This window comes from Brassica napus, chromosome A9 (genome assembly GCF_020379485.1).
Source record: "Brassica napus cultivar Da-Ae chromosome A9, Da-Ae, whole genome shotgun sequence".
NCBI lineage: Eukaryota > Viridiplantae > Streptophyta > Magnoliopsida > Brassicales > Brassicaceae > Brassica > Brassica napus.
In genome coordinates, this window is record NC_063442.1 from 3,435,005 (window position 1) to 3,459,477 (window position 24,473).

General features: G+C 35.9%; 5 protein-coding genes across 6 annotated transcripts; 4 read left to right on the forward strand and 1 right to left on the reverse strand.

Annotated features, from left to right (window-relative positions):
* Positions 1 to 6,428: 6,428 nt before the first annotated feature.
* Positions 6,429 to 8,424, forward strand: LOC106365884 (probable inactive serine/threonine-protein kinase fnkC). 2 transcript variants are annotated; one of them, XM_013805396.3, is made up of 7 exons: positions 6,429 to 6,587; positions 6,680 to 6,722; positions 6,816 to 6,945; positions 7,085 to 7,254; positions 7,353 to 7,632; positions 7,818 to 7,984; positions 8,096 to 8,424. In XM_013805396.3, the coding sequence occupies exons 1-7, from the start codon at positions 6,429 to 6,431 to the stop codon at positions 8,248 to 8,250; spliced, it is 1,104 nt and encodes a 367-aa protein (XP_013660850.2). In that variant the 3' UTR covers positions 8,251 to 8,424. The 2 variants fall into 2 exon arrangements, with proteins under 2 accessions (XP_013660850.2, XP_048595347.1); XM_048739390.1 differs by having other exon boundaries at positions 6,819 to 6,945.
* Positions 8,425 to 9,185: 761 nt separating this feature from the next.
* LOC106364012 (probable membrane-associated kinase regulator 1) lies at positions 9,186 to 10,435 on the forward strand. Its single transcript, XM_013803660.3, has one exon. The coding sequence runs from the start codon at positions 9,410 to 9,412 to the stop codon at positions 10,301 to 10,303; it is 894 nt and encodes a 297-aa protein (XP_013659114.2). The 5' UTR covers positions 9,186 to 9,409; the 3' UTR covers positions 10,304 to 10,435.
* Positions 10,436 to 14,855: 4,420 nt separating this feature from the next.
* Positions 14,856 to 16,448, forward strand: LOC106364013 (gamma-glutamylcyclotransferase 2-1). The gene is made up of 7 exons (XM_013803661.3): positions 14,856 to 15,108; positions 15,180 to 15,256; positions 15,339 to 15,395; positions 15,484 to 15,540; positions 15,745 to 15,794; positions 15,894 to 16,045; positions 16,131 to 16,448. The coding sequence occupies exons 1-7, from the start codon at positions 15,000 to 15,002 to the stop codon at positions 16,292 to 16,294; spliced, it is 666 nt and encodes a 221-aa protein (XP_013659115.2). The 5' UTR covers positions 14,856 to 14,999; the 3' UTR covers positions 16,295 to 16,448.
* A 3,517-nt stretch (positions 16,449 to 19,965) lies between these two features.
* On the reverse strand, positions 19,966 to 20,799 carry LOC106364014 (putative FBD-associated F-box protein At1g50980). The gene has a single exon (XM_013803662.3). It carries the CDS (start codon positions 20,797 to 20,799, stop codon positions 19,966 to 19,968), a length of 834 nt encoding a protein of 277 aa, XP_013659116.3.
* A 1,556-nt stretch (positions 20,800 to 22,355) lies between these two features.
* Positions 22,356 to 24,306, forward strand: LOC106365888 (PHD finger protein ALFIN-LIKE 4). The gene is made up of 5 exons (XM_048739391.1): positions 22,356 to 22,602; positions 22,697 to 22,729; positions 23,166 to 23,394; positions 23,502 to 23,634; positions 23,785 to 24,306. The coding sequence occupies exons 1-5, from the start codon at positions 22,506 to 22,508 to the stop codon at positions 24,064 to 24,066; spliced, it is 774 nt and encodes a 257-aa protein (XP_048595348.1). The 5' UTR covers positions 22,356 to 22,505; the 3' UTR covers positions 24,067 to 24,306.
* The last annotated feature ends 167 nt before the right edge of the window (positions 24,307 to 24,473 follow it).

Sequence of the window (24,473 nt, forward strand, 5' to 3'; positions counted from 1 at the left end):
TAGAGGACTCATTTGACATGTATAATCATCTTAGAAAGGGTATCTTTGATAGGATTGATCATGCATATGATTCTGCCCATGCATATAAGCCCTCTAGTATACTAGCGCATCTAGCTAACTCCACATCTAGTTCATATAAGCCTCTCATTGTTGATTCTGGTGCATCTCATCACATGATAAGTGACACTAGATTGATTAACAACATTGAACCTGCTCATGGTAATGTGATGATAGCCAATGGTGCTAAAATTCCTATTAAAGGAATAGGAGAGCTCAAGCTATTTGATAAAGATTCCAAAGCGCTTTATATGCCTGATTTTACTTCTAATCTTCTTTCAGTTAAGAAGTGTGCTACTGATCTGAATTGTAATGTCATTTTCAGCCCTAACAGTGTAAAATTTCAGGATATTGAAAGCCATAAGGTGCTTGGAAGTGGAGTTACCAAGGGAGATCTTTATGTGCTAGAGAATTTGAGCTTCTCTGCTCCTAGTTCAAAATTTAGTTGTTCCTTTTCTTCTGCTTCTACTAGTCTAAACAAGAATGCATTGTGGCATGCTAGACTAGGACACCCTCATAATAAAGCTTTAAAACTGATGTTGCCAGGTGTTTCTTTTGAGAATAATGATTGTGAAGCTTGTATTTTAGGCAAGCATTGTAAAACTGTTTTTCCAAACTCTTCTACTATTTATGAAAATTGCTTTGATCTTGTTCACTCGGATGTTTGGACAGCTCCCTGCTTATCTAGGGAAAATCAGAAGTATTATGTCACTTTCATTGATGAAAAATCCAAATACACCTGGTTAACTTTAATTCCAACCAAAGATAGGGTGCTTGATGCATTTAGAAACTTTCAAACTTATGTGATTAACCAATATCATGCCAAGATTAAAGTTTTCAGGTCTGATAATGGAGGAGAGTACATAAGCAATGCATTCAAGCAACACCTATCTGGCAGTGGGATTCTTCACCAAACTAGCTGTCCATACACTCCTCAACAAAACGGTGTGGCTGAGAGGAAGAACAGACATTTGATTGAGGTCGCTAGGTCCTTGATGTTTCAAGCCAATGTCCCAAAGAGATTCTGGAGTGATGCTGTCGTTACTGCTTGCTACTTGATCAACAGGACACCTACTCTTGTGCTACAAGGGAAGTCGCCATTTGAGGTGCTCAACAAGTACAAGCCAGTTCTCTCACATCTCAAGGTCTTTGGGTGCTTATGCTATGTAATGGTTCCTGGTGAGTTGAGAAATAAGCTAGAAGCAAGGAGCTCCAAGGCTATGTTTATTGGATACTCTACCAGCCAGAAAGGGTACAAGTGCTATGATGAAGACACTAGGAGAGTGATGATCTCTAGAGAAGTGAAGTTTGTGGAGGAAAGAGGGTATTTTGAAGAGAAGAACCAAGAAGATCTGAAAGATTTGGCTTCAGATAGAGCAACAGTCTTGAGAACTATACTGGAGAATCTTGGTATCAATGTGAACCAAGGAGGTGGTAGTGCACCAAGGGATGCGCCTACTACAACAACAAATGGAGGTCAAGAAAGTGCACCAGTGAGTGCACCAGTTACTGATGGAGTTCATGTTCCTACTCTTGATCATGAGGGGGGGAATGAATCAGAGACTCTTAACCAAGGGATGGGAGAGAGTAGTTCAAGTGGTCAAGAGAGTTCTAGTTCTCATGATCAGAGTGGTGATCAAGGTGTGGAGCCTATGAATCATCAAGGAGAAGCTGAGGCTAGTGGTGATCAAGGTGTGGAGCCTGTGAATCATCAAGGAGGAGCTGAGGCTAGTGGAGATGATGCGCAAGAAGAGGACAATGTGGAAGAGCCAGAACCTGTACAAGGTCCCATGTTGAGGAGGAGCACACGGAATAGGAAGCCTTCCAAATGGGTAAACACGAGAGTGTACTACAATGCCCAGGCTGTGGAACATTCTTCTCAAGCTGTGTGTTCTTTTGCTCAATATCCAGAAGAGCATTGTGCATTTCAAGTGAGCTTGGATCAGAGTCATGTTCCAAGAAGCTATGAAGAGGCAATGCTGATACAAGAGTGGAGAGATTCAGTTAAGGCTGAAAGTGATGCTATGATCAAGAATGAGACATGGTATGAGAGTGCATTGCCAAAAGGGAAGAGAGCTGTTTCTAGTAGATGGATCTTCACCATCAAGTATCTTCCAAATGGAGAGATAGATAGGCGCAAGACAAGGCTTGTTGCAAGAGGTTTCACTCAAACATATGGAGAGGACTACATTGATACATTTGCTCCAGTTGCTAAGCTCCATACTATCAGGATTGTACTCTCTTTGGCTGTGAATCTCGAGTGGGATCTTTGGCAAATGGATGTGAAGAATGCCTTTCTTCAAGGAGAGCTAGAAGATGAGGTTTACATGCATCCACCACCTGGTCTTGAGCATCTGGTGAAGAAAGGGAATGTATTGAGACTAAAGAAAGCTATCTATGGTCTCAAGCAATCTCCTAGAGCTTGGTACCACAAGCTGAGCACTACTTTGAATGGAAAAGGATTCCGCAAAAGTGAGCTTGATCATACTCTCTTCACTCTCACTTCTCCCTTGGGTATTGTTGTTCTCCTTGTGTATGTTGATGATATCATCATCACTGGTAGTGATAATGATGGTATCAAGGCTACCAAGGAGTTTCTCAAATCTGTTTTTGAGATTAAAGACTTGGGAGAGATGAAATACTTTCTTGGCATTGAGTTGTGTAGAGCCAAGGAAGGTTTGTTCATCTCTCAAAGGAAGTATACACTTGATCTCTTGAAAGATGCAGGTGCTTATGGAGGAAAGACAGCCAAGATGCCCATGGAAGATGGGTACAAGGCGCCACGTGAGGGGGAGCTTGAAGATAGCAAGCCTTTTCATGATCCAAAGCTTTATAGAAAGCTAGTGGGTAAGCTCATCTACTTGACCATCACTAGACCTGATATTTGCTTTGCTGTGAATCAGGTGAGCCAGCATATGCAAGCTCCAAGTGAGCATCACTGGCACATGGTGGAGAGAGTGCTCTTGTACCTGAATGGAACACAAGATCTTGGAGTGTGGATGGGCTGCAACAGAAGCACTGAAGTGGTGGGCTACTGTGATGCAGATTGGGCAGGAGATAGGACTGATAGGAGATCAACTACTGGCTACTGCACATTCATTGGTGGTAACTTGGTTACTTGGAAGAGTAAGAAGCAGAAGGTGGTTTCATGTTCTAGTGCAGAAGCTGAGTATAGAGCCATGCTGAAGCTTACCAACGAGTTGGTGTGGATCAAAGGGATCCTGAAGCACTTGGAGATTGATCAAACTACACCAATGACCATGCATTGTGACAACCAAGCAGCAATCCACATAGCCTCCAACTCAGTCTTCCATGAGAGAACCAAGCACATTGAAGTAGATTGCCACAAGGTGAGGCAAATGATTGGTCTTGGAGTGATTCTACCTTGCTACACCAAGAGTGAAGATCAGTTGGCTGATGTGTTCACTAAGGCTGCGCGGCAAAAGACTATGGAGTCCATCCATATCAGGTTGGGACTCATAGATCTTGGCAAGAGAAACTAGTACCCCTTACCATGAGGTCTTTACTCTTTTTCCCTCATCAAAGTTTTGTCCCAATGGGTTTTTCTTTGGTGAGGTTTTTAATGAGGGAGATCTCATGGCTTCCAAGCTTGACTTGTTCCACATGGTCAAGCTTGAGGGGGAGTGTTGAGATGAAGAGATCAAGCTATATGAAAGAAGGATATCAAAGGCACCAGACTTGAGAAGTTAGGCACCAGACTTGAGACTGTTGCTAAGGCACCAGACTTGAGAAGTTAGGCACCAGACTTGAGACTGTTGCTACAGTACTCGGCCCAGAAAGGAAGAAGCCCATGACAGCCTTTCTCAAGCTCTTAAAACCCTTGTATCCTCTCTATATAAACTTTATAATCTCTTCATTAAGATTTAAGCAAGATAATAAAAAGTCTCTGGTCATCTTTGAATTCTCTCTCTAGCCTTTAATCTCATTTCCAAATCTCATTAATCTCCAATCTCTAATCTCTAATCTCTTTAATAATCCTCTCAAATCTCTTTCTAATCTCATTTATTATTCAAGATGTCTAGAAATCTTAAGTTATGCATGCATGCTATCGAGGGCGTTACAGCATGATTACTTTATATTTCGGCCCGTGTAATTTCTATTGATACTGTGGGTTGCAGATGAAACGGTGAAACGATACAACCAAGGATATAGAGAGTGGGGATATGCACAGTTGATTCTTCTTTCAACATTCCACAATCCCAGTCAAGGTTACATCGTACAAGACACTTGTTCTTTTGGTGCTGAGATCTTCATCGTCAAACCGGTCAAACAACAAGAGAGAGTCACAGTTCTATCAAACCCTCCGAACAATGTTTTCACTTGGAGATTACTTCGTTTCTCCACCTTGCAAAATAAGTTCTATAACTCTCAGAGTTTTCTTGTCGGAGACCGATACTGGTTAGTTCTTTATCTAATGATTCATATTGCATATTTTTTGGTAACCATGCTTATCATAGAATAATGTAACTTTGTTTCAGAGTCTCCACAAGTGTAAATGTTTAATTCTGAACTGTAGTAATTGTTTTTTTAATGTATAATTAATCAGGAGATTAGAGACTAACCCGAGAAGAGTCGGACCAGGAGCACCCCATCTCCCTTTTAACCTAGAAGCTCAAGGCTTTAGGCCAAACGCAGTCGCCACAACCACCTGGGGAGCGGTTAATCTGAGATTGAGGGATCAGCTAGGCTCCAACCACAGATTAGGATACTGTAAGTGATATATAGGAAAAAGAAATATATGTAGGACAATGTAAATGTAATTAACATTATATCGACCTTTGTCAATATCTAAAAGGAATGCAATTTGATGTCGCAGCTGCAGCTTGGTATCCGATTCGACCGGGGTATAAAGTGGGATTAAATATAATCTACATTAGAGATCTACGAGGTGGATATTTGGTGAATGATTCCATAGTCCTTGAAGCCGAGATGGTTATGGTTTCTGTCACCAACATCGTCCCCATATGAAAATCTCTACTTGTTTAGTATCGAAGCATGTTATATTGTCAAAGGGACTATGTCTTTGTTGATGCTTGTTATGTCACTCATGGTTCTTCCGCGTGGTAAATAAAATGAAACTCTTTTTGTGAAAGTTTTTGTTTTGGTTTGAAAAACCCTCGTTTTGATCCTTTCTTATAATATGAACCATATTTACTAAGGATTCAAATGACATTTCAGAGATCCACCCTGAAACAAGAGATGCAAAAAAAGCATACTATAAGTTTCCTGAGAAATGATGCCGGACAGAGCTGGTAGTAAGAATAGCACAATATTCCGTTCTCATCTCACATATCTGAATAACATAACATTTCAAAACAGAGTTGGTATCTAATACGATAAGGATATACTTCTATATCTTAGGGATTTAGACTACTCTAATATGTCCTATACCTAGATGCCTTATGTGATTAAGGTTGTATAAATAGTCCACGTTGTTGATCAATAAACACACACCTTTACATTCATTATATGGTATCAAAATTTTGATAACAGAATTGATCATTTAGTAACTGTTTCAAGCCTTATAAATCTAAATGCCGATCGTGGATGTTATCAAAATTCAGACTTGGATTTTTTACTGGACTGGACTAATCCTTTGAGGTTGAACCCATATTAACTTCTCTACCAACCTTCTATCAACAATCCAGTTCATCTTGGATGGCGCATCAAACCACTAAGAAAGGTCACCCATCATGAACCCATTTTCATCTCACTACAAGAGAGCTCAAGGTAGGATGGTACGTCACAAAGCATGAACCTTCATGATTATGTGTATCTCAAGCCCCGTCAATTCATAAATTGTCACATCAAGTAAAACCATGCATTGTGATAAAATTCAAATTACACGAACTAGCCGTGTGGCTCAGTTAAAGCTTTGTTCAAGCACGTGGTCACAACAAGCATCTACTGGGACCCATATTATTTTATTAACTTTTTTAGTGCTAGGTTTGTGGGTCAATCTGCTACGAGCTCCCCCGCTGCGGGTTGAATCATTTTTTCGATTCAAAAATCTAACCCACATAATCCGCCAAATAAAATACTCAACCCACTCCGTCGAATGAATTGTGCGGGTAATCCACGAGACCCACAGTTGATTTTAATTATTAATGTTTAAAATTTTGGGATCACAAGATCAATATTTCACTAAGCTATGCCGAGGGACCGGCCTTGCATTTAGGGGTGTTCCTGTCACATTTTAAATTATTTTCTAGTGCTCCAAGTAAAACCATGCATTGTTGTGATAGAATTCAAATTACACGAACTAGCCGTGTGGCTCTGTAACAGCTTTGTTCAAGCACGTGGTTACAACGAGCATCTAGTAGGACACATTTGGTCTGTCTATAAAAAAAATGCTTGCGAAATGCGAAGCCAAACACAACCTCATCTTCCTTAAACACTTGATTAAACATAAAGGGAGAATGGAGAATGGGAGATGGAGTCTGAGAGTCATATGTTTCGCTTTTTTCTTTATCATCACTTCCTCTTCTGCAGAGTTCCTCATTCAACAGGTCTGAATCTCTTTTTTCAATTTATTTTATATATCTATTATGCTTTTATTAATGTAACTAAACATAGTTTTTAATGAACAACACAAAAACAGGTCACAGAGTATAATAGTTCTTACAATCTCAACGCAAATTTGGGTATGCATGCGGTTCTAAAATCATTTTTCACTTTGTTTTCTTTCTAAAAGTGGAAACTTGTTTTATAATGCTTGTGAAAACTTTGGTTGACAGGAGAAGTGACTAGAGAGTTGAGAAGCGAGCGACCATCAAGTAAGATCGTAACAATAGGAAATTTCTCTGTGGTTATGGAGAGATTTGAACCGTACGAATCCTCAGTTTTTGAGGCTTCTGGTTACAAATGGTTAGTTCTTTCTCACTATTCTTTTACTTCGTAAATATGTTTATTCTTGCTGAAAATGCATGTTGTGACAAAACCAAAGTATTGCATGTTGTTAAAAAAAGAAAAGAGGAAACATTGTTTTCTGTATGAACCATACCAGGAGGTTGATTTTGTACGTGACTGGTAACAAAGACGATGGAGGAAACAACCATGTATCACTTTACGTGAGGATTGAAGACACAGACTCTCTTCCCACGGGCTGGGAGGTCATGGTTGATCTCAAACTCTTTGTGTTTAATGCCAGACGGCACATGTACTTGACTGTCACTGGTATGTGTTTTCGGATATTAACCACTTGGATACATACGCATGCATGTGTACTCTGTACTTGGCCCATGTAAGTTTTATGTATATATCATGGGTTGCAGATGAAGCGGTGAAACGATACAACCAAGGAAATAGAGAGTGGGGATTTGGACAGTTGATTCCTCTTTCAACATTCCGCAACCCGAATCAAGGTTTCATCGTGCAAAACACTGTTTCTTTTGGCGCTGAGATCTTCATCATCAGACCGGTCGGACAACAAGAGAGAGTCAGTTTTGTATCAAACCCTCCGGACAACGTTTTCACTTGGAGAATACTTCGTTTCTCCTCCTTGGAAGATAAGATCTATTACTCTTCCGAGTTTCTTGTTGGAGACCGATTCTGGTTAGTCCTTTATTTGATGATACATATAGCACCGCGAAAGTCCTGATTGAAAATGATGATTATTTTTTGTAACCAACTAACTATGTATATCCTTGACTAATGTTTAGTTTGAATTCAGTGTCCACAAGTGTAAATGGTCAATTTGAGCTATAGTAATTGGTTTTCATTAATGTATAATTAATCAGGAGATTAGGGTTTAACCCGAAAGGAGAGGGAGAAGGAAGACCCCATGCAATCCCTATCTTCCTATACGCTCAAGGCTTCAGGCCAAACGCAGTCGAGACGAGCACCTGGGGAGCCGTTAATCTGCGATTGAGGCATCAGCTAGGCTCCAACCCCAAAAGAGCATCTTGTAAGTGTTAGGAAAAAACACATTCATATTTATAGGACAATGTAAATGTAAAATTATGTCTCGAATGTTAAGTGACTCATTATCTAAAACGAATGCAATTTGGTGTCGCAGCTGCAGCTTGGTACCCGATTCAACCAGGTCATCGTGAGGGAGTAAGCAATATAATCTTGCGTAAAGATCTACAAGACGGATACTTGGTGAAAGATTCCATTGTCTTTGAAGCCGAGATGGTTAGGGTTTCTGTTACCAACATTGTCCCCGTCTGAGGATCTCTACTTGTTTACTATCCAAACTTGTGACTTTTTTTTTTTTGCTAAAATTTGGTACTGTGACTTTGTTGATGCTTGTTATGTCATAGTTCTTTCGCGTGATCAATAAAGTGTCTTCGACACCACCTGCATGACTGTGATATATAATAAAGTAGTTGCTTTATAAAATAAGTAAAGGATTCAACAACAATATAAACGGCATAATCAAAAACTAATTGAGAAATGAGAATTACATAACAATGTGAAACTGATAGAGAATCTATGAATAAAATAACTTATATCAAAGAATCAAGGCGAGCAATCGCGCCACACAGAGGGTTAGCGTCACGTGATAGAATCACTATTCCTAAACTCTCCTGCTGTATTTTTTTCCCGACAAGAACACGACGATGACGTTTTCATATTTCATATATATATGTATACTGTTTTGTTTTTGTTGTTTTTAAAATGTATATTCTTGTATCACCATTTCCTACCAAATTCCATTACTAATCCAAATTAAAGTCAATTAACATCATTGTTCTAAAAATGTATTGTTAGTTACTACTGTTCTATATACAAGTTTGTTCTGTTTTACAACAAAATGCACCTTGTACTAAAATATTATTTATTGATAATGTTTAACATCTAGTACTAAAATTCAACCTCTACCATATTGTCCTGGGACGAGAGATGATCGATTAGGTCCAATATGTCCAAACGCGTTTCGACTTTAAAAAACTCTAAAAAATCATGAGAACTCTGAAAACACTCGAAATCCAAAGTCATCAGATGCATTAAAACAAAATACATCATAAAAAAAAAAATCAGACCACAAGTTACAGCTCACAACTAGCTTTGCTCACTTTTCACTCCTACAAACTGATTATTCTAATTAATCAACGTCATTAAACAACTCTCTAATCCTGCGGACCATTTTAAACTCTCTTTTTTTTTTGTTAAAACATTTAGCACTATTTATTTGCATTGCATGTGACTACAGCCTCAATCTGGCGATCTTTGTGGGCTTTCCTCATGATATCAACTGCACTGCAGTAGCCTCTTAAATACAAAACAAAACAAAACAAAAATAAACAATTCAAAATATTGCATTCTATTATTACATAATTTACATTGCATAGAAGCTAAAGACAAAACAGAGAGAGATAAGAACACAATGAGACGTCAACCACGTCAACGTCACTCGCCACCGCAGTCTCACTCCTCTCCGTCGTCATCTTCGTCGGAATTTGAATTCAACATCTCAATCTCGCCGCGAAAAGCTTCTTCTTCGCTTTGTCCAGCCGATGAGCTCTTCTACAAAGGTCAGCTTCTTCCTCTCCAGCTTTCTCCTCGTCTTTCTCTCGTCCGTACACTCTGTTCTTCTTCTTCTTCTTCCTCTGACTACACTTCTTCTTCTTCCTCCGCCGCACGTGACTCCACTGAATCTTCTTCCTCCACTGACTCCTCCACCTCCTCTTTCCCTCTCCTCCACCCTCCCCCGCTCGATTGCTCTGACTCTTCACGGCCTAACTCTGTTACCGATGAAGAAGATGTCTTCTTTAAACAGACAAAGAAGAGTGGTTTCTCACTCTCTAGACTATCCTCTGTTTTCAAGAAAGACACCAAGGCCGTCTTCGCCGCAGCTCCTCCGTCGTCGGTTAAGAGAATGAGCTCCACGGCTAAAGAAGTTATTCGCAAATACATGAAAAAGGTCAAACCTTTATACGACAAGTTATCTCAGAAACAGAGCACCACCGTCACAGCTTTCAAAACAGAGTCCTCTGTTTTAAAAACAGAGTCCTCTTTCTCAGGGAACCTAATGAAATGCACAAAGCGAGGACGGTGCGCGGCGAGCTGTCCGTCGTCGATGAGGTCATCTCCGAGTCACTCCGGGGTGCTGACACGTGGTGGCTTTCCGGGTCAACGAGGAGGTAGCTGCAGCAGCAGCAGCAGCAACAACAGTGTGTCTTCTTCTATGGAGGAGTTGCAGAGTGCTATTCAAGGAGCTATTGCTCATTGCAAGAACTCAATGTTGCAGAAGAGTTTGGTTAGTAGTCACGAGATCTAGCATTATATCTTTGTATCAATCTATTATATTTTCATGTCTTTCTAATCATTTTGAAATTTCAGCTACTCTTTTGCCTTTGTGTGATCCAAACATCCGATATAATTAACGGTGTTATTGGTTATTTTTATTTAATACGGATGTTATATGAGTAGTAGAACTATGTTTGATTAACTTAACTCAGAATAAGACATTGTAGTTGGTGGGTCATTGCAAGATCCATCTTGATTTCAACTCCTTTCCAAATTAGTACAGTGTTATTAGTTTTTTTTTGAGATCGAACGACCATTCTAGTACAGTGTTATTAGTTTAATGGATCAAAACTCAAACTTTTCATATGATATAACGAACAGACAAAAGTTATATATATACATATATATATGTTAACTGGGGGTATCTGGACTGATGTCTAACTTACCAATGACTAGTCCGGCCTCGGGTTATCTAGGGAGTGTGACCCATCTTCGTTTAACAAATTAGCAACAATTTAGTTTGCAGTAGGAATTAAACACAAGACCAACGAGTTTACATTTTCTTCAAAGTTAATCCTTACTACTAAATTACCACCACTTGGTTATGACAAAGTTATGTGCGGCGATCAAAACCAAAACCCTAAATAAATTTCATTATGGTATTGTACAAACTTCTTGGTAGCTAAAAACTGCATCCACCAAACAGTTTTCCTTGTTTTCGATCTTCTGGTATGTTGGATATGATTAATAGATAGATAGATAAGTTAGAGTATATAGACGTTGTGAAATAATTGAAGGAAAACGACGGTGGGGTTTATATTTTTAAGAAAATAATTGAAGAATTGGATGATTGAGTACTTATCAGTACTCTTCTTCTATATGGTTCAGTTCTTCGTGCATTATCGTCTCCCTCACTCTCTGGTTATTGTCGGTGTTCTCCGTTAAATGATAAATTAATGAGCTTTCCCGATCATAATATCTTATTTGATGTCTATATAACATCATAGTTTCGGCTTTGCTGGATGTTCTTGTTAGTGGCTTACTTTTCTTCAAAGTTGTGGTGGATTTGTCAATGCTTCATGGTAAAGTAGAGCATAGGTGAATGTTTGTGTTTGATTTTTTAGTTTTAGTTATGGTCTTATTGATTCCGGGGTTGTCCTGCTTATGGCTCTAGGTTTGTCTAGATTGTTGTCTTTTGTTGATCATTCCATCGTTTTTGTGATAGGATGATGTTGTGTTCTGAACTTTGGTTTACCTCTGGTGATTAATAACAATTCATAGATGACAAAAAAAAAGAACCGCCGTTACACATGGTGACACAAACAATTTATTTACAATGGAAAACCGATCTGGGTACACAAACTATTTTTATTAAGGTCGTCTAATTAGTCTCCCCATAAATAAAATGTTTAAATGGTAAAAATGTGCAATTTTTTTATATCTAACATGACCTGGGTACTGAATAAGAATCTACTACAATGGTAAAAAACATGTAAAATTATATCATAGTTATATCATGAACTAGCTAATTTGAACTACATGAAAAATACACATGTTCCAATAGATTTTGTTAGGGTGTTTCAGAAAGATATTATGATGGTAGTATACAATTAATCGTATACGTGGAGTAGAAGCTCAAAAACATTAATCACATATGCATGTGTTTGACTCTAAGTGGACGAATGCATGTGCTTCTTTGCATTGAGAAGCGCTGGTACGTAATAAAGATTCTAATATGGTCCAAGTTAAATCTATTAAACTCTACAAACTAAAATATTTACTTCAACTCGTTTTAATCATAGCCAATAATATCTTCATTTAATATGATGGGGGCTCTTCATGTTTTTCTTGACCATTTTGATGCTTATATAAATACAAGAACAGTGAAATTCAATTATTATGGGGACCTCTTCACTATTATTATCATTTTTCTTCAACTTCTTGAATCTTATTTGGTATATATGTGTAAATTATATACCAATCTTATGGGAACCCTGGTTCGAACCCCGCTGGCCACACGGATATGGGCTATTGTTTTCGGCTCATTTGAATGCCCAGGAGAGGGTTTATCCGTGGGCTGTACCTCCATCCGGGGGTTAGGTCTGTGTCTTTAATAGACCCGGGTTTAACCCTTTTAGTTAAAAAAAAAATTATAAATTTAGGTCTAATTGTTCGTAAGAAATAAACTGATGTAGTTTGAATTAATATATAGATAGTGTGATTGATGACTAGTCGAAACGATCAGTAAATAATACTAGTAAAAAGGTAGTAGGTTGGAATTTGTCTCTGCGTTGCATGAAAATGGAGTTAATGACAAACAGTGACATGCGTTTATTAAGATCTTTGGTAGCATCGCTATCGCGTCTCCCTCACTCCTATCAATGACAATATGGTGAGAGCTAATTAGGTGAACGATCAGACTAGATATTTTTTCTGTCAAAAATATCCGTCATTCTTCTAAATGACAAGATTTTAAAAAAATTAAACACCACGTTTTACTCTAAGTAACACCGCTATTTAAAAGCATTGTGCTTAATTCCAAGGATGCATGATCCAGTTATATAGTTTGGGTCAATATTTAAACTATAGAAACATTTTTTTTAAATAATACCTTTCATTAAAAAACTTAGAAACCGATTACAACATAAAGGTTACCAAAAGCTAGGGCCTAGCTACCAAAAAGACGCCCATTCAGCGCTACAAAGAAACTTAAACGTGTTAGAAACAAAATAATAAAAATAAAAACTATAGAAACATGAAAATCAAAAAGAATTTGAAAAGATTAAGAAGAATTCAGAAAGATCGAGAAAATATATGAAATTAGAAAAATCTAATTGGAAGAATTTTGATGCTCGGTCGTGATTGGACTTTTAGTAAAATTAAGTTTTCATCTTTAATACGCATTCAAACTAGAAAACCCAGATGTTTTTCTATGAAACCGCTGTTAGACCCCTTTCGTGATGGACTTTTGTCATATCTTAAAGCAAGTGTGTGTTATTTGTCTGCAGAAAAATGTAGTTATTTGTCTAGATAACTCTCTTTTGGTACGACTATATACCAAATTCACCGAAAATTAAAGGATACAATAACAAAAGAAGCAGGTTATACTTATATAAGTACAAAATGAACGTAATCAATTAAGCATTTCCATAAGCAATGCTAATAATTAACAAATATCAGCGGCATAACCAAAACGAGTGGTCCAACACCAAGAACTCGCAGCTCAAGTGCTCAACGTGCTCGGAGCTAATATCGAGTCATCGCCCATCGAGGTTGGTATATATAATTTCTTAATGGTTGTAGAAGCCAGACAACCTGAACCTTTCCTCCAGCCCCACAATTTTTTTGTTCTTTTTTTTAGCAATATTCTTATTGTGACTACAGAGACCATTTTCCACAGGTTGGGAAACTACTTTTCACTCTCCCTACATATACGAGTGTACTACATGAAACGACCTTTTCAAAAAACATTTTTAAAGCATTTTTGTTCACTTTAAAGTAGATCTAGAAGACTACTATTTATTTATGTTTACGTTCCATTTCTAGCAAACATTACCTAGTTTTTTTGAATTTATCGGATGCTTGTCCACCATCTAATATTTTTCTAAATTAACGTGTTATTACGGATTTTGAAAAGCAACTTTTCAGTATTTACATATGGCAAGCCATTCGATACAAATCTGAAATTATAGCATTATAGGCGATGAAAGTTATAAAAGGCTTGTTAGGCCATTCAAAATGCTGACATGATTCGCTGGCTAGGACTAAAAATATAGAGATATTAGGTCGGACGATCTATCAGCGTTCTATTATTGAATTCACAATCTTAATTAGGTCTAGTCTAATTAGTCTCCCATAAGGTCTACAAATAAACCTTTAAATCTAGAGATAGATTCAATATATGTAAAGTCCAACTTGCATATAAAAGATGCAAGTTGCAACCAACCTAAAGACATCTACTTATTGTAGCTAACGGTGATTAAAGTTTAGCATATATAAGTTTAGCTAACCCTAACGAGTCACTTGTTTATGATCATCTCTCTTAACCCAACTAATATTGCCGTGATCTCTTTTGATTTGGCTAAGGAGTATCTAACACTACATCGATCTTAGGTAATATAGGATTATGGAGGAATCAACACATCCGAATACTTTTCAGTTATTCAATCAACAAGTCAATAAGCTACATATTTATACAAGTTTCTAGACCTAATCATATATACCAAGTAAATAAGTAAACCAAGTATACACAAATCGTAATACACTTTACCAAACAGAAAAATGATACAGATTCATCCAAAATTTAAGACGACAAACTTTGACTTTTTGCTTAAAAAAGAAAGAACGAAAAGGTGGGCTTGGGCTAGCCTAGGGCAGCTATGCTGGATCAGTGCCAATTGCGTCTGTATTTGTTAAAGAATAATAAGAAAAAGGTGTCTAGATTCAGTGTATCCAATGAGAAACAAAAAGTTAGGAATCCGCTATAAATGCGGAGATGCACGGTACAAGTAATAAACCCTAAAAGCCGTCTATATTCATTCATAATCCCAAACACTCGGGGATTCTTCTTTCTCTTCCCACAACTGAAACTCTTGTCTCTCTCTCAACTCTTCTGTATTAATATCCGAGTCTCTCTTCCTTCAAAAAAATATCACAATTCCTTTTTTAAAAATCTCCTCCTAGCTTCTTCCTCTTCCTCCTCCTAAAAGAGACCGAACACATCCAAGATGGTCTTGTGGGTGTTCGGATATGGATCTTTGATATGGAACCCGGGTTTCGATTTTGATGAGAAACTCATTGGCTATATCAAAGACTACAAACGTGTCTTCGATCTCGGTATGTTTCCAGTACATTTATCCACACTTGAAACAATGGGAATGTTACTTAGAAAGTTTCCTTTTCTGCAGGGTGCATTGATCATAGAGGCACGCCTGAACATCCTGCAAGAACTTGCACGTTGGAGGATTCCGCCGGAGCAATATGCGTAAGACAAAAATATATACATTCTCTTTTTTCTTATAAGAAACAAAAGTAGTTTGAAATTGATAATGTTGATATATGGACAGTGGGGTGCAGCTTATTGTGTTCGTGGAGGACCCGAGAAGGAGAAGCTAGCGATGGAGGTACAAAGATTATTCCTTTATTGATTTTACATAGCTTGTTTTTTTTGTTACTTTTGTTGAATCTGATTATTGTTTTCTCTTTTTGCAGTACTTGGAAGGAAGAGAGTGTGAATACGACTCAAAAACACTCGTTCAATTTTACACGGTAAGAGCATCTCATTGTTAACTGAAATTCTAAGTATAAATATGAACATGAAAATATTTGGATATTTCTTAACAATTTCTCACATTTCAAGATGCCTTAATATTTTTTTCTCTGACTCTTAATTAGATGACTATAGATTGAGGTGCTCTAAATATTCCAAATTAAGAAAAAATTAACTAGTTTATATATATACATTGAATGCAGGAAACTGACACCACCAAACAGTCCAAACCAATCTTGACCGGAGTTATAGTGTATGTTTGGATTTTAAAGTCTATTTTTTTGGCTGTTAATGTTTCTAATTTGGAAAATTTCAATGTTAAAACCACTTTGGTGTCCTCTCTCTTGTGTAGATTCACGTCAACCCCAGACAAAGTGTCAAACAAATACTACTTGGGCCCTGCTCCAATGGAGGAGATGGCGATGCAAATCGCCACAGCTACTGGACCTTGTGGAAACAACCGGGAGTATCTTTTTAAGCTGGAGAAAGCAATGCACGACATAGGTGAGAAAGAGCCCTTCTCAATAAATTTATACTAACAGGAAATATATGGCATTGATTTTGATGTTAGATGAATATTGTGAAACAGGGCATGAGGATGAGTATGTGATTGAATTGGCAAATGAGGTCAGGAAACATCTCGACTTACCAAAGGAAGTTAAGGCATTGCTGAAACCTGTGGTTTCTCGTGTATCCATCAAGTCTCATTCTCAAGCTCATGTTTCCACTCTTCAACGAGTCTTTGCATCATGAGAGTCAAGCAAAGTCATGGAGCTAACCAACAAGTTGATGAAGAGTTTTTACGGATGTGACTTTTAATTTATAGTTCCACTTTTATTTGTTTTCACATTTGAACTTTCAAAAGTTTCGGTCAGAAAACAGACCTTTATATATTTCTTTACTCTGTCGTCAGTGAGCATTTATAACACCATGAGGTGATATCTAATTGTTGAGAATAACTAGAATCTTTCGCTCTCACAATAACAAAGACCAATTACATGCCAATCATTTTAGAATATTTAGAAAGAAATTATTTGAGTCGATGAGATCAGTGATAGGAAGATGGTTGCTTTGTGAAAGCCAATCACAATCAAAGTTGAAGCTGAACCTGAAGCAGAGATGACGATAGCTTGGAGTTCACGCGGTCATGCTAATACCTTTTTGTATCTTCACATGGATTGTACATTACCATTCTAATATTGCTGTATTTACCTTAAGAGTATGTTTATTAAATAAAAGATATAAGAGACGTCTCTTAGTTTTTATAGTTAAAAGTAGGGGTGTTCAATCCGGATATCGGTTCGGTTTCGGTTCGGTTTTTTTCGGTTTTCGGTATTTCGGTTAGTAAAATATAACTACCATTCTAAATCCATATTTACTTCGGTTCGGTTCGGTTTATATACCGTCGGTTTTTGGTTTATTCGGTTTTATACCAAAAAACATAATTATTTTGTTTGAGATCATATCATATGAATTTTAGAGTCATATTGTCAACACAGTCATTTATTAAAAATATATTACATGTTCAAATAAATAAACAAAAAAGTAAAAATGCTTATACCATCAAATAAAATAATCAAATCTATAACTAAAATCAAAGCTTGAAATTTTAAAAATAAAAATATGAAACAAAACAGAAACATGAATGACAATTTTTTCCACTCTTCCATATTTAGTGTTCATTAAAGTCATGCTTTTTCAATTGAAAATTTTCCATTAATTATTGTCTATCAAATTTATAATCTTCATATTAATATAGTGAAGACTAAAATAAATCAAAAAGATCAAAAAAGACTTAGAAAATAAGATGTCTGAATTGCGATGTATTGTTATTTAGTTATAGTTCAAGTGTTTTACAAATTAAGATTTTTTATTACTATAAAATTATGGTAATAGTTATTAACACAAATTTAACTTATGTAACTAATAGATTTTCATGTATTATTATAAAATAGATACATATTTACATGTTTTTACTTTTAATCGGTTTTGTTCGGTTTATTCGGTTTAATCGGTTATATACCAAACCATATCCAAATCCTACGGTTTTTATAAAATTATATCCATTCGGTTTATATGGTATATACCAAAACCAAACCATATTGTCTATTTCGGTTCGGTTCGGTTCGGTACGGTTCGGTTTTACCATATTGAACAGCCCTAGTTAAAAGCTAAGAGATTGTATTTTATATTACGATAAGAACCCAACCTAAAATACTTGCAATAAACATGTTCTAAAGCCCACATTTGATTAGAGCCCGTGCTATATCTTTTTTTAATTTGGTATTTTACCTTTTTTTAAAATAGGGTGGAAAGATTTTTTCTATATTTTAAATAGAAAATAACAATGAAATAGAAGTAAATCTTTCTAAGAATTTGTTCAAATGTAACAAAAACATAAATTTAATTTAAGTTTTTAAATGATAACTGATGTATATATATTAAAAATAAGTTTCAAAAAGATTTGATCCCACAACCTATAAAATATATGTTTAAAATCATACAGTCAATTATGCCACATGTATACGGTAAAAATACGATATCTTACGATATCTATGCAGCAGTTATACAGTTTATAAAAAATCTTAATTTATACTATTTATAATATATATTTTATTCAATAAATCAATATTAAATTATGTATGATAAATTATTATATTTATACTTCTTAAAAAATATATACCGTATAGAATTTGTATAATGCCTACATATATGTACTCTATAGCCAACCGCCATAATCGTTAGAACACTACAATTTTCAGAAGCCTTGACCAAAACATATATTGAAACCATGGTCGACTCAAGGTATATATAGGTCCTTGGGGAAAAAACAAAAAGTCTTATTACATATATCTATGGGTAACTTAAATTTTTTTGGGTTCTTATTTCCAATCCTAACTACTTTTTGAAAAAAAATAGACCCTTCTTTAATATTATTTTTATTAAAAACTGCTTAGAACCCATGGCCTACGCCTCCTTGCCCCTTACCTTAAGCCGGCTCTGATAGAAACCTTTCGTGAATTTTTGACCTCTCACATTTATAATCACATTAGAAGCCATAAGACCATGTTTTTCCAGCTTTTGGTGAGGGCTGCTATCATCTTTGGTGTATAAAAATAATAGACATAGGAACACCCCAACTACCTTAACCCATATGATTCTTAGAAGATAGGAGCACACATCAGAAAAAAATTAGATAAAATACTAAATGTAGCAATCAAATTATAGTTGAAGAAAAATGATTGGAAAAAAAGTTAAACATAATGAAAGTAAGAAAACAGTCGAGCATATTTATATGATATCATATTAATTAACATAACTTGTGTGAAAAAACGACAGATATTTTTGATAATAATGCTAAAAGTCACATTAAAATGAAATATATACACATTATTATAAAAATGGAAAGAAAATAAGCAAACAAAAAATAAAATTTGGTGCAAAAAAACACAATATTAGAATGCTCTGATACCAATTATTGAATCAAACCCTTAACTTAATCTCTATATTAATACCACAATGCTTTAGAAAATAACTCAAAAACAAAGGTTTTCTCAACTCTTAAGTTATGCAACACTCTTGCATGTCCTTATATATAAAACTAAGTTACTAAACTCATTAGGATAACTCTCTAATAGATAACTCTCAATCATAATTATCTTTTCTATTCCACAACTCATTAGGAAAGTGATATCTTGCTTCTTCAAGTTCACTTCAACAGGGAGATCATCCCGTTTGAAACCCTAAAGCACATGTTCTTGTGAATTCATGCCTAATATGAGTTATTAAACTGAATTCCGCAACCCAAAAAAAAATTATCTTATACTGTTTGTGTATCTGTTGTGCTGAATCATCGCAATTCACAAATTCAATGTAAATATATCAAATGTGTATGTATTACTCTCCTCGAAAACTCTTTTCTATTGAGTTTTTGTTTCAATTGTTTTCTTAAAAAGTTACTTCAGACATGGATGTTTTGTGACTTTGGTCGGTACGTATAAGTTGGAACACTATCCCTGTCTTTTTATTGTTTGAAAATGTTTTTTCTTAGGATTACCAACATGGTACATTTGCACACTTTCTTACATTTGAATCATAGACTCTAGAGCAATGTTTTCCTTTTTGTTATACATGATGAAACCGAGAAACATACAAAATAACGGACAATCAATCCTTCACTGACTCAATAATAAGAAGCACATATAGCTAATAACAAGACATATATGTTGGAAACTATTCCAACTTATTCATAACAAACACAGATAGCAAATAACAAGAAATATGTTGGAAACTACCTATTCCAACTTATTAATAACAAAGAAGTTATTCAAACACATGCACGCAAGCCACACATTCTAACTCCTTCAGAACATCATGTTTCTCCGCATATTTTGAGTAGAATGCAGCAGCCTTTTTAAAACCACTCACATTTTCGAGGATGTACTTTGCACCGTCTCTCTCTCGGTCGGTATAGGTTGGTCACAAACAATGTTGACACTCGCCTTGACCAGCTCCGGCATTTCTCCAAACCGTACATAGTTGCTGAAGGTGTCCTTAATGCTAAAGCACCTTAAAGAAGGTGCATTAATCACAAACCCATGAACACCTTCAGGCCGAGATTTCCCAGACGTATTATCGATAGATAAACACTTCAGCGTTGGCACATCAATAGTAAATACCATCACATTGGTATATGTGCTTCTTCTCACCACCAAGTCTTCAAGAAGTGGGCATCTGCTTAGAAGCTTTGTCACAGATTCGTCGCTTGAGAATCTAACCGATAAAAGGTGAAGTTTCTTGACACCAATCAAAGAAACGTTAGATGGAATATCCACAAGACTAAGTTTCTCAAGTATGAGGGTTTCAAGTTGTGGGTAGAGATACAAGCTTTGGGGAAACTCAAAGGATTTGTAAAGCATCTCTATTCTCAGCTCTCTCAAAGAGCGAGCAACTGCATAGTTAACCAAATCTTTGAAATCTTGTCTCGAGTTATTTGGGTTCAGCTTGAGCTGTAAGCTCTCTACATTTGATCTGCTTCTAATGAATAGAGCAAACATTTGAAAAGTTTGAGGATATGAAGGAGTAGCATCATATCTGAATTTCTTTACCTCCTTCCAAAGAGACTTCCACCGTTTTGAAATGGCACTCGTGGCTACAACATCTTTACTAGGAAGAAAAGACAGTATCTTCAAAAGCAACTCGTCTGGAAACTCACTCAGCCTACCCCACCTAGGACTCCTACGAATCTGACTCGTCATTATACCCCTCCTACGATCCTGATTCCTCATTGCTTTGACAATAGCCAAATTTTCATAACCAAGGAACAAACCCTAAACTCAACTGGTGAATTTTCTTTTGAAAAGATCTAAACCTTATCTTCTACTTGTGATTGTGCTCTCTTCAATTCTACAAATCTGTGTATGTATGCTTTTCTAGAGTTTTGATATCCCAATGAGAATCGTGTTCAGACTTTGCTTTTCAAATATACGTTACATTTTTTCCTTTCCTTTTTTTATTATTTTTTTTCCATCTTAAAACGAGAAAAAAAGAATAAAACACCCTATTACAGAAATGTTTATAGTCAGTGTGGTTACCAGAAATATATATATATATATATATATTTCCATATTATAGAATTTATTTGAATAGATCTGGATTTATAGCCTAAATGCATGCATTAGATGTTGACTGAAAAGAAGGAAAATTTCACTAATGATAACAATCTACACTATTTAAATAGAAGTCACGAATTCTTTTATATGTTATTTTTTGGACCATTCCATAGAAACTATATCAAATTTTACATAATGTAATTATAATATATTTTATCATTTTATTTGAAATAATAAACTATTTTGTTTTAAAACTAATGCTAACAAAATCTATAAAAAACTCTTTTTAGAATCTTTTTAAAACTTATATCCGAAATTAATTAATATAAATTCTAATTATGTAAATATAACTAGAGATAAAATTAGGTTATTATTTTTTATAAACGAAAATTAAAATTATATAAAATAGTTATATTTTAATAATAATAAAAATTAAAATTGATTAATTTTAAAATTGCATTTTACAAAGATTTTAAAATGATTTTGTTAGAAAAGAATATTCTTTTCTCTTTCACATATAAAATAAAAAAATTATTATTAACTATATAAAATGATAAATGACAACCCTAATGTTTATCAAATACAAATGAGTTATATTATAACCTAATCAAATACAAATGAGTTTTATAGTAAATAGCCTTTTACGATGAAATAACCTCGAACGTCATTTCAACGTTAATCATCTGTCGTAAAAAATATTTCCTCGCTAAATTGTCGTAAAATGATGATGAGACTATTTCTTCATAAAAAAAAGACGTGTATTGATTTGTCGTAACATATTACCAAATATAACTTGGGACGAGCTACATATTTTTAGTAAAGCATCTCTAATGTTTATCACTAATCAAAATTAGAACAACTAATAACCCTTAAATGTATTGTTATATTACCATATTAAGTTATTAACAAAGAAAATTTGGCGCGAAAAAGTAAACGAACCCTATGCTAACTACTTAAAAAAAAAATGAAAAAAGAACACAACCGAAAACGAAGAAACGAAGATATGACTCTGATACTATGAAAATTTGGTTCAAACAAAAATAGAATTTCGATAATCCAATAAAGCATCTCTAGAGCACATGAAACATATTTATACTACTACCAATACGCTTTGTACTATCAAAATCGACACGCGTCAAAATTCAAGAGGTTTATAAAGTAACGCTTATCGTGCTCGCTTCCCCATCTGATTGTCTCTCTCTCATTAGCGGACTCCTCCCCGTATTATTAAATCCGCTTAATATTATTTTTTGCGTCTGCCCCTTTTCAACAAATTCACAGGGCAAAGTCAAATATACCTTCTCTCTTCTTCTTCCGTTGTCTCTGCGAAGAAGCTGTTCTGTAAGAAGATTATGGACGGAGGTGGCGCGTACAACCCACGCACGGTGGAGGAGGTTTTCAGAGATTTCAAGGGTCGTAGGAGTGGCATGATTAAAGCTTTAACCTCAGGTAAGTAATTTGTTTCATCAAACACTTTTGCCCTCTTCGTTTCTTCTTCCATTGTTCATAAAAAAATTAACTTAAAGGTTTCTCCTTTTCGCAGATGTTCAGGAGTTTTACCGACTTTGTGATCCAGGTGAGTGATTTGGGTTATGGGTTTGTCGAAAGTTACTGTCTTTATTGTGTTTCTTTGGTGCTCTGTTTTGTAGCTGAGTGTTGAGTGATGCCATTAGGGTGTTTTGATAGTTTTCTCTTCTCTGTTTTTGTCTGAATTATAATGAGTAAAGTGTTGATTTTTATTTGACTTTTTGAATTACTGTTTTTTTTTTAAATGTTCATTTCGTGATTGGCTTTTAGCATTGTGTTGCCTGTGATAGGCACGAGGATTTGAGTTGTTTGAATAGTATTTGAATCTGGTGGGTTTGAGAGACTTGAAAGTGCTCTTTGATTCACCATTCAAGGTTTGTTTTATTGTGTGTTCTCTTAGTGTTGGTTTGGTCCTTGTTTTCCATTTTTAATCTATGGTTTAAAGACAGCAATGAAACAGTTTTGGTTCTGTTCCTTGATTGTAGAAAAGGAGAACTTGTGTCTCTATGGGCGCCCAGATGAGCACTGGGAAGTGAACTTACCAGCTGAAGAGGTTCCCCCTGAGCTCCCGGAGCCTGTCTTGGGCATCAACTTTGCCCGAGACGGGATGCAGGAAAAGGACTGGTTGTCCCTTGTTGCTGTCCACAGTGATGCATGGCTTCTTGCAGTTGCTTTCTTTTTCGGAGCCAGGTTTGGCTTTGACAAAGCTGATAGGTATGTTGTATCTCCTTAGCCACACTATAAAAACTCGTCTCTAGAGTCTTATCTAACTTGCTATATATGTTTATGAAATGATGTTCTTCCATCTTTTGTTTCTGTAGGAAAAGGCTTTTCAATATGATGAATGATCTTCCATCGATATTTGAGGTTGTGGCTGGCACTGCTAAGAAACCATCCAAGGAGAAATCTTCTGTTTCCAACAATAGTAGCAACAGATCCAAATCAAACTCCAAGGTGAGTGAGTGGGCTAATCTGTTTATAATATCGCTACACGGTAATTAGGTGCTTTATAGGAGATTATTGATTAGGCGGGCGCATAAACATGAACTACACTGGTTTTTATCCATCTTACTTAAAACCTTTGGTTATTTTTTTGAAATACAGCGAGGATCAGAACCAAGGCCCAAGCTGACAAAGCCTGAGCCCAAAGATGAGGAGGAGGAGGAAGAGGAAGGTGTGGAAGAAGAGGAGGATGAGGATGATGAGCAAGGGGAAACACAGTGTGGGGCATGTGGTGAGAGCTATGCAGCTGATGAGTTCTGGATCTGCTGTGACCTCTGTGAGAACTGGTTCCATGGGAAGTGTGTGAAGATAACACCAGCCAGGGCTGAGCACATTAAGCAGTATAAGTGCCCATCTTGCAGCAACAAGAGAGCTCGGTCCTAAAATTCAATTCTGTGTATTTGCTTTACATATGATGTAACAGCCTTACTCTTTGGTTAGATCAGATTTGTTGGTTAAGTTAAGACTTCTTTTCGCCTTAGGGAAGACATTTAGTTATCATTTGTTACCAATGTTTATTGAGTGAAGGCATCTACGTGTTTAGGGTTTGATCCTTGTTCTGTCTTATGTTTGTTCATTAGAGAAGAAAACATTTTAATTCTCAATCAAAGTGTTTGTTCTATTTCCAATGTTCTAAAAATCGGTTTAGCCTCTTCTTTTCTCCATCTTAGGTAGACATTAGTTATCATTCATAGCTAGGCGCCAACTTGTCCTAAAATGATTTTCTTAAAATCTGATATGTACAACCAAAATCGGTTTAAACTGTTGATTTTCTTAAAATCAGATTTGTA

What these genes read in the sequence shown, in the direction of transcription:
- LOC106365884 (XM_013805396.3), top strand. Translation starts at nt 6,429, where the DNA reads ATGCTTGCGAAATGCGAAGCCAAACACAACCTCATCTTCCTTAAACAC. An exon ending in CAGAGTTCCTCATTCAACAG is followed by an intron (nt 6,588 to 6,679) that starts GTCTGAATCTCT and finishes ACACAAAAACAG; the next exon opens with GTCACAGAGTATAATAGTTC. An exon ending in CAACCCCAAAAGAGCATCTT is followed by an intron (nt 7,985 to 8,095) that starts GTAAGTGTTAGG and finishes TTGGTGTCGCAG; the next exon opens with CTGCAGCTTGGTACCCGATT.
- LOC106364012 (XM_013803660.3), top strand. Translation starts at nt 9,410, where the DNA reads ATGAGACGTCAACCACGTCAACGTCACTCGCCACCGCAGTCTCACTCC.
- LOC106364013 (XM_013803661.3), top strand. Translation starts at nt 15,000, where the DNA reads ATGGTCTTGTGGGTGTTCGGATATGGATCTTTGATATGGAACCCGGGT. An exon ending in AGGAGAAGCTAGCGATGGAG is followed by an intron (nt 15,396 to 15,483) that starts GTACAAAGATTA and finishes CTCTTTTTGCAG; the next exon opens with TACTTGGAAGGAAGAGAGTG. An exon ending in GAAAGCAATGCACGACATAG is followed by an intron (nt 16,046 to 16,130) that starts GTGAGAAAGAGC and finishes ATTGTGAAACAG; the next exon opens with GGCATGAGGATGAGTATGTG.
- LOC106364014 (XM_013803662.3), bottom strand. Translation starts at nt 20,799, where the DNA reads ATGACGAGTCAGATTCGTAGGAGTCCTAGGTGGGGTAGGCTGAGTGAG.
- LOC106365888 (XM_048739391.1), top strand. Translation starts at nt 22,506, where the DNA reads ATGGACGGAGGTGGCGCGTACAACCCACGCACGGTGGAGGAGGTTTTC. An exon ending in GATTAAAGCTTTAACCTCAG is followed by an intron (nt 22,603 to 22,696) that starts GTAAGTAATTTG and finishes TCCTTTTCGCAG; the next exon opens with ATGTTCAGGAGTTTTACCGA. An exon ending in TTACCGACTTTGTGATCCAG is followed by an intron (nt 22,730 to 23,165) that starts GTGAGTGATTTG and finishes CCTTGATTGTAG; the next exon opens with AAAAGGAGAACTTGTGTCTC.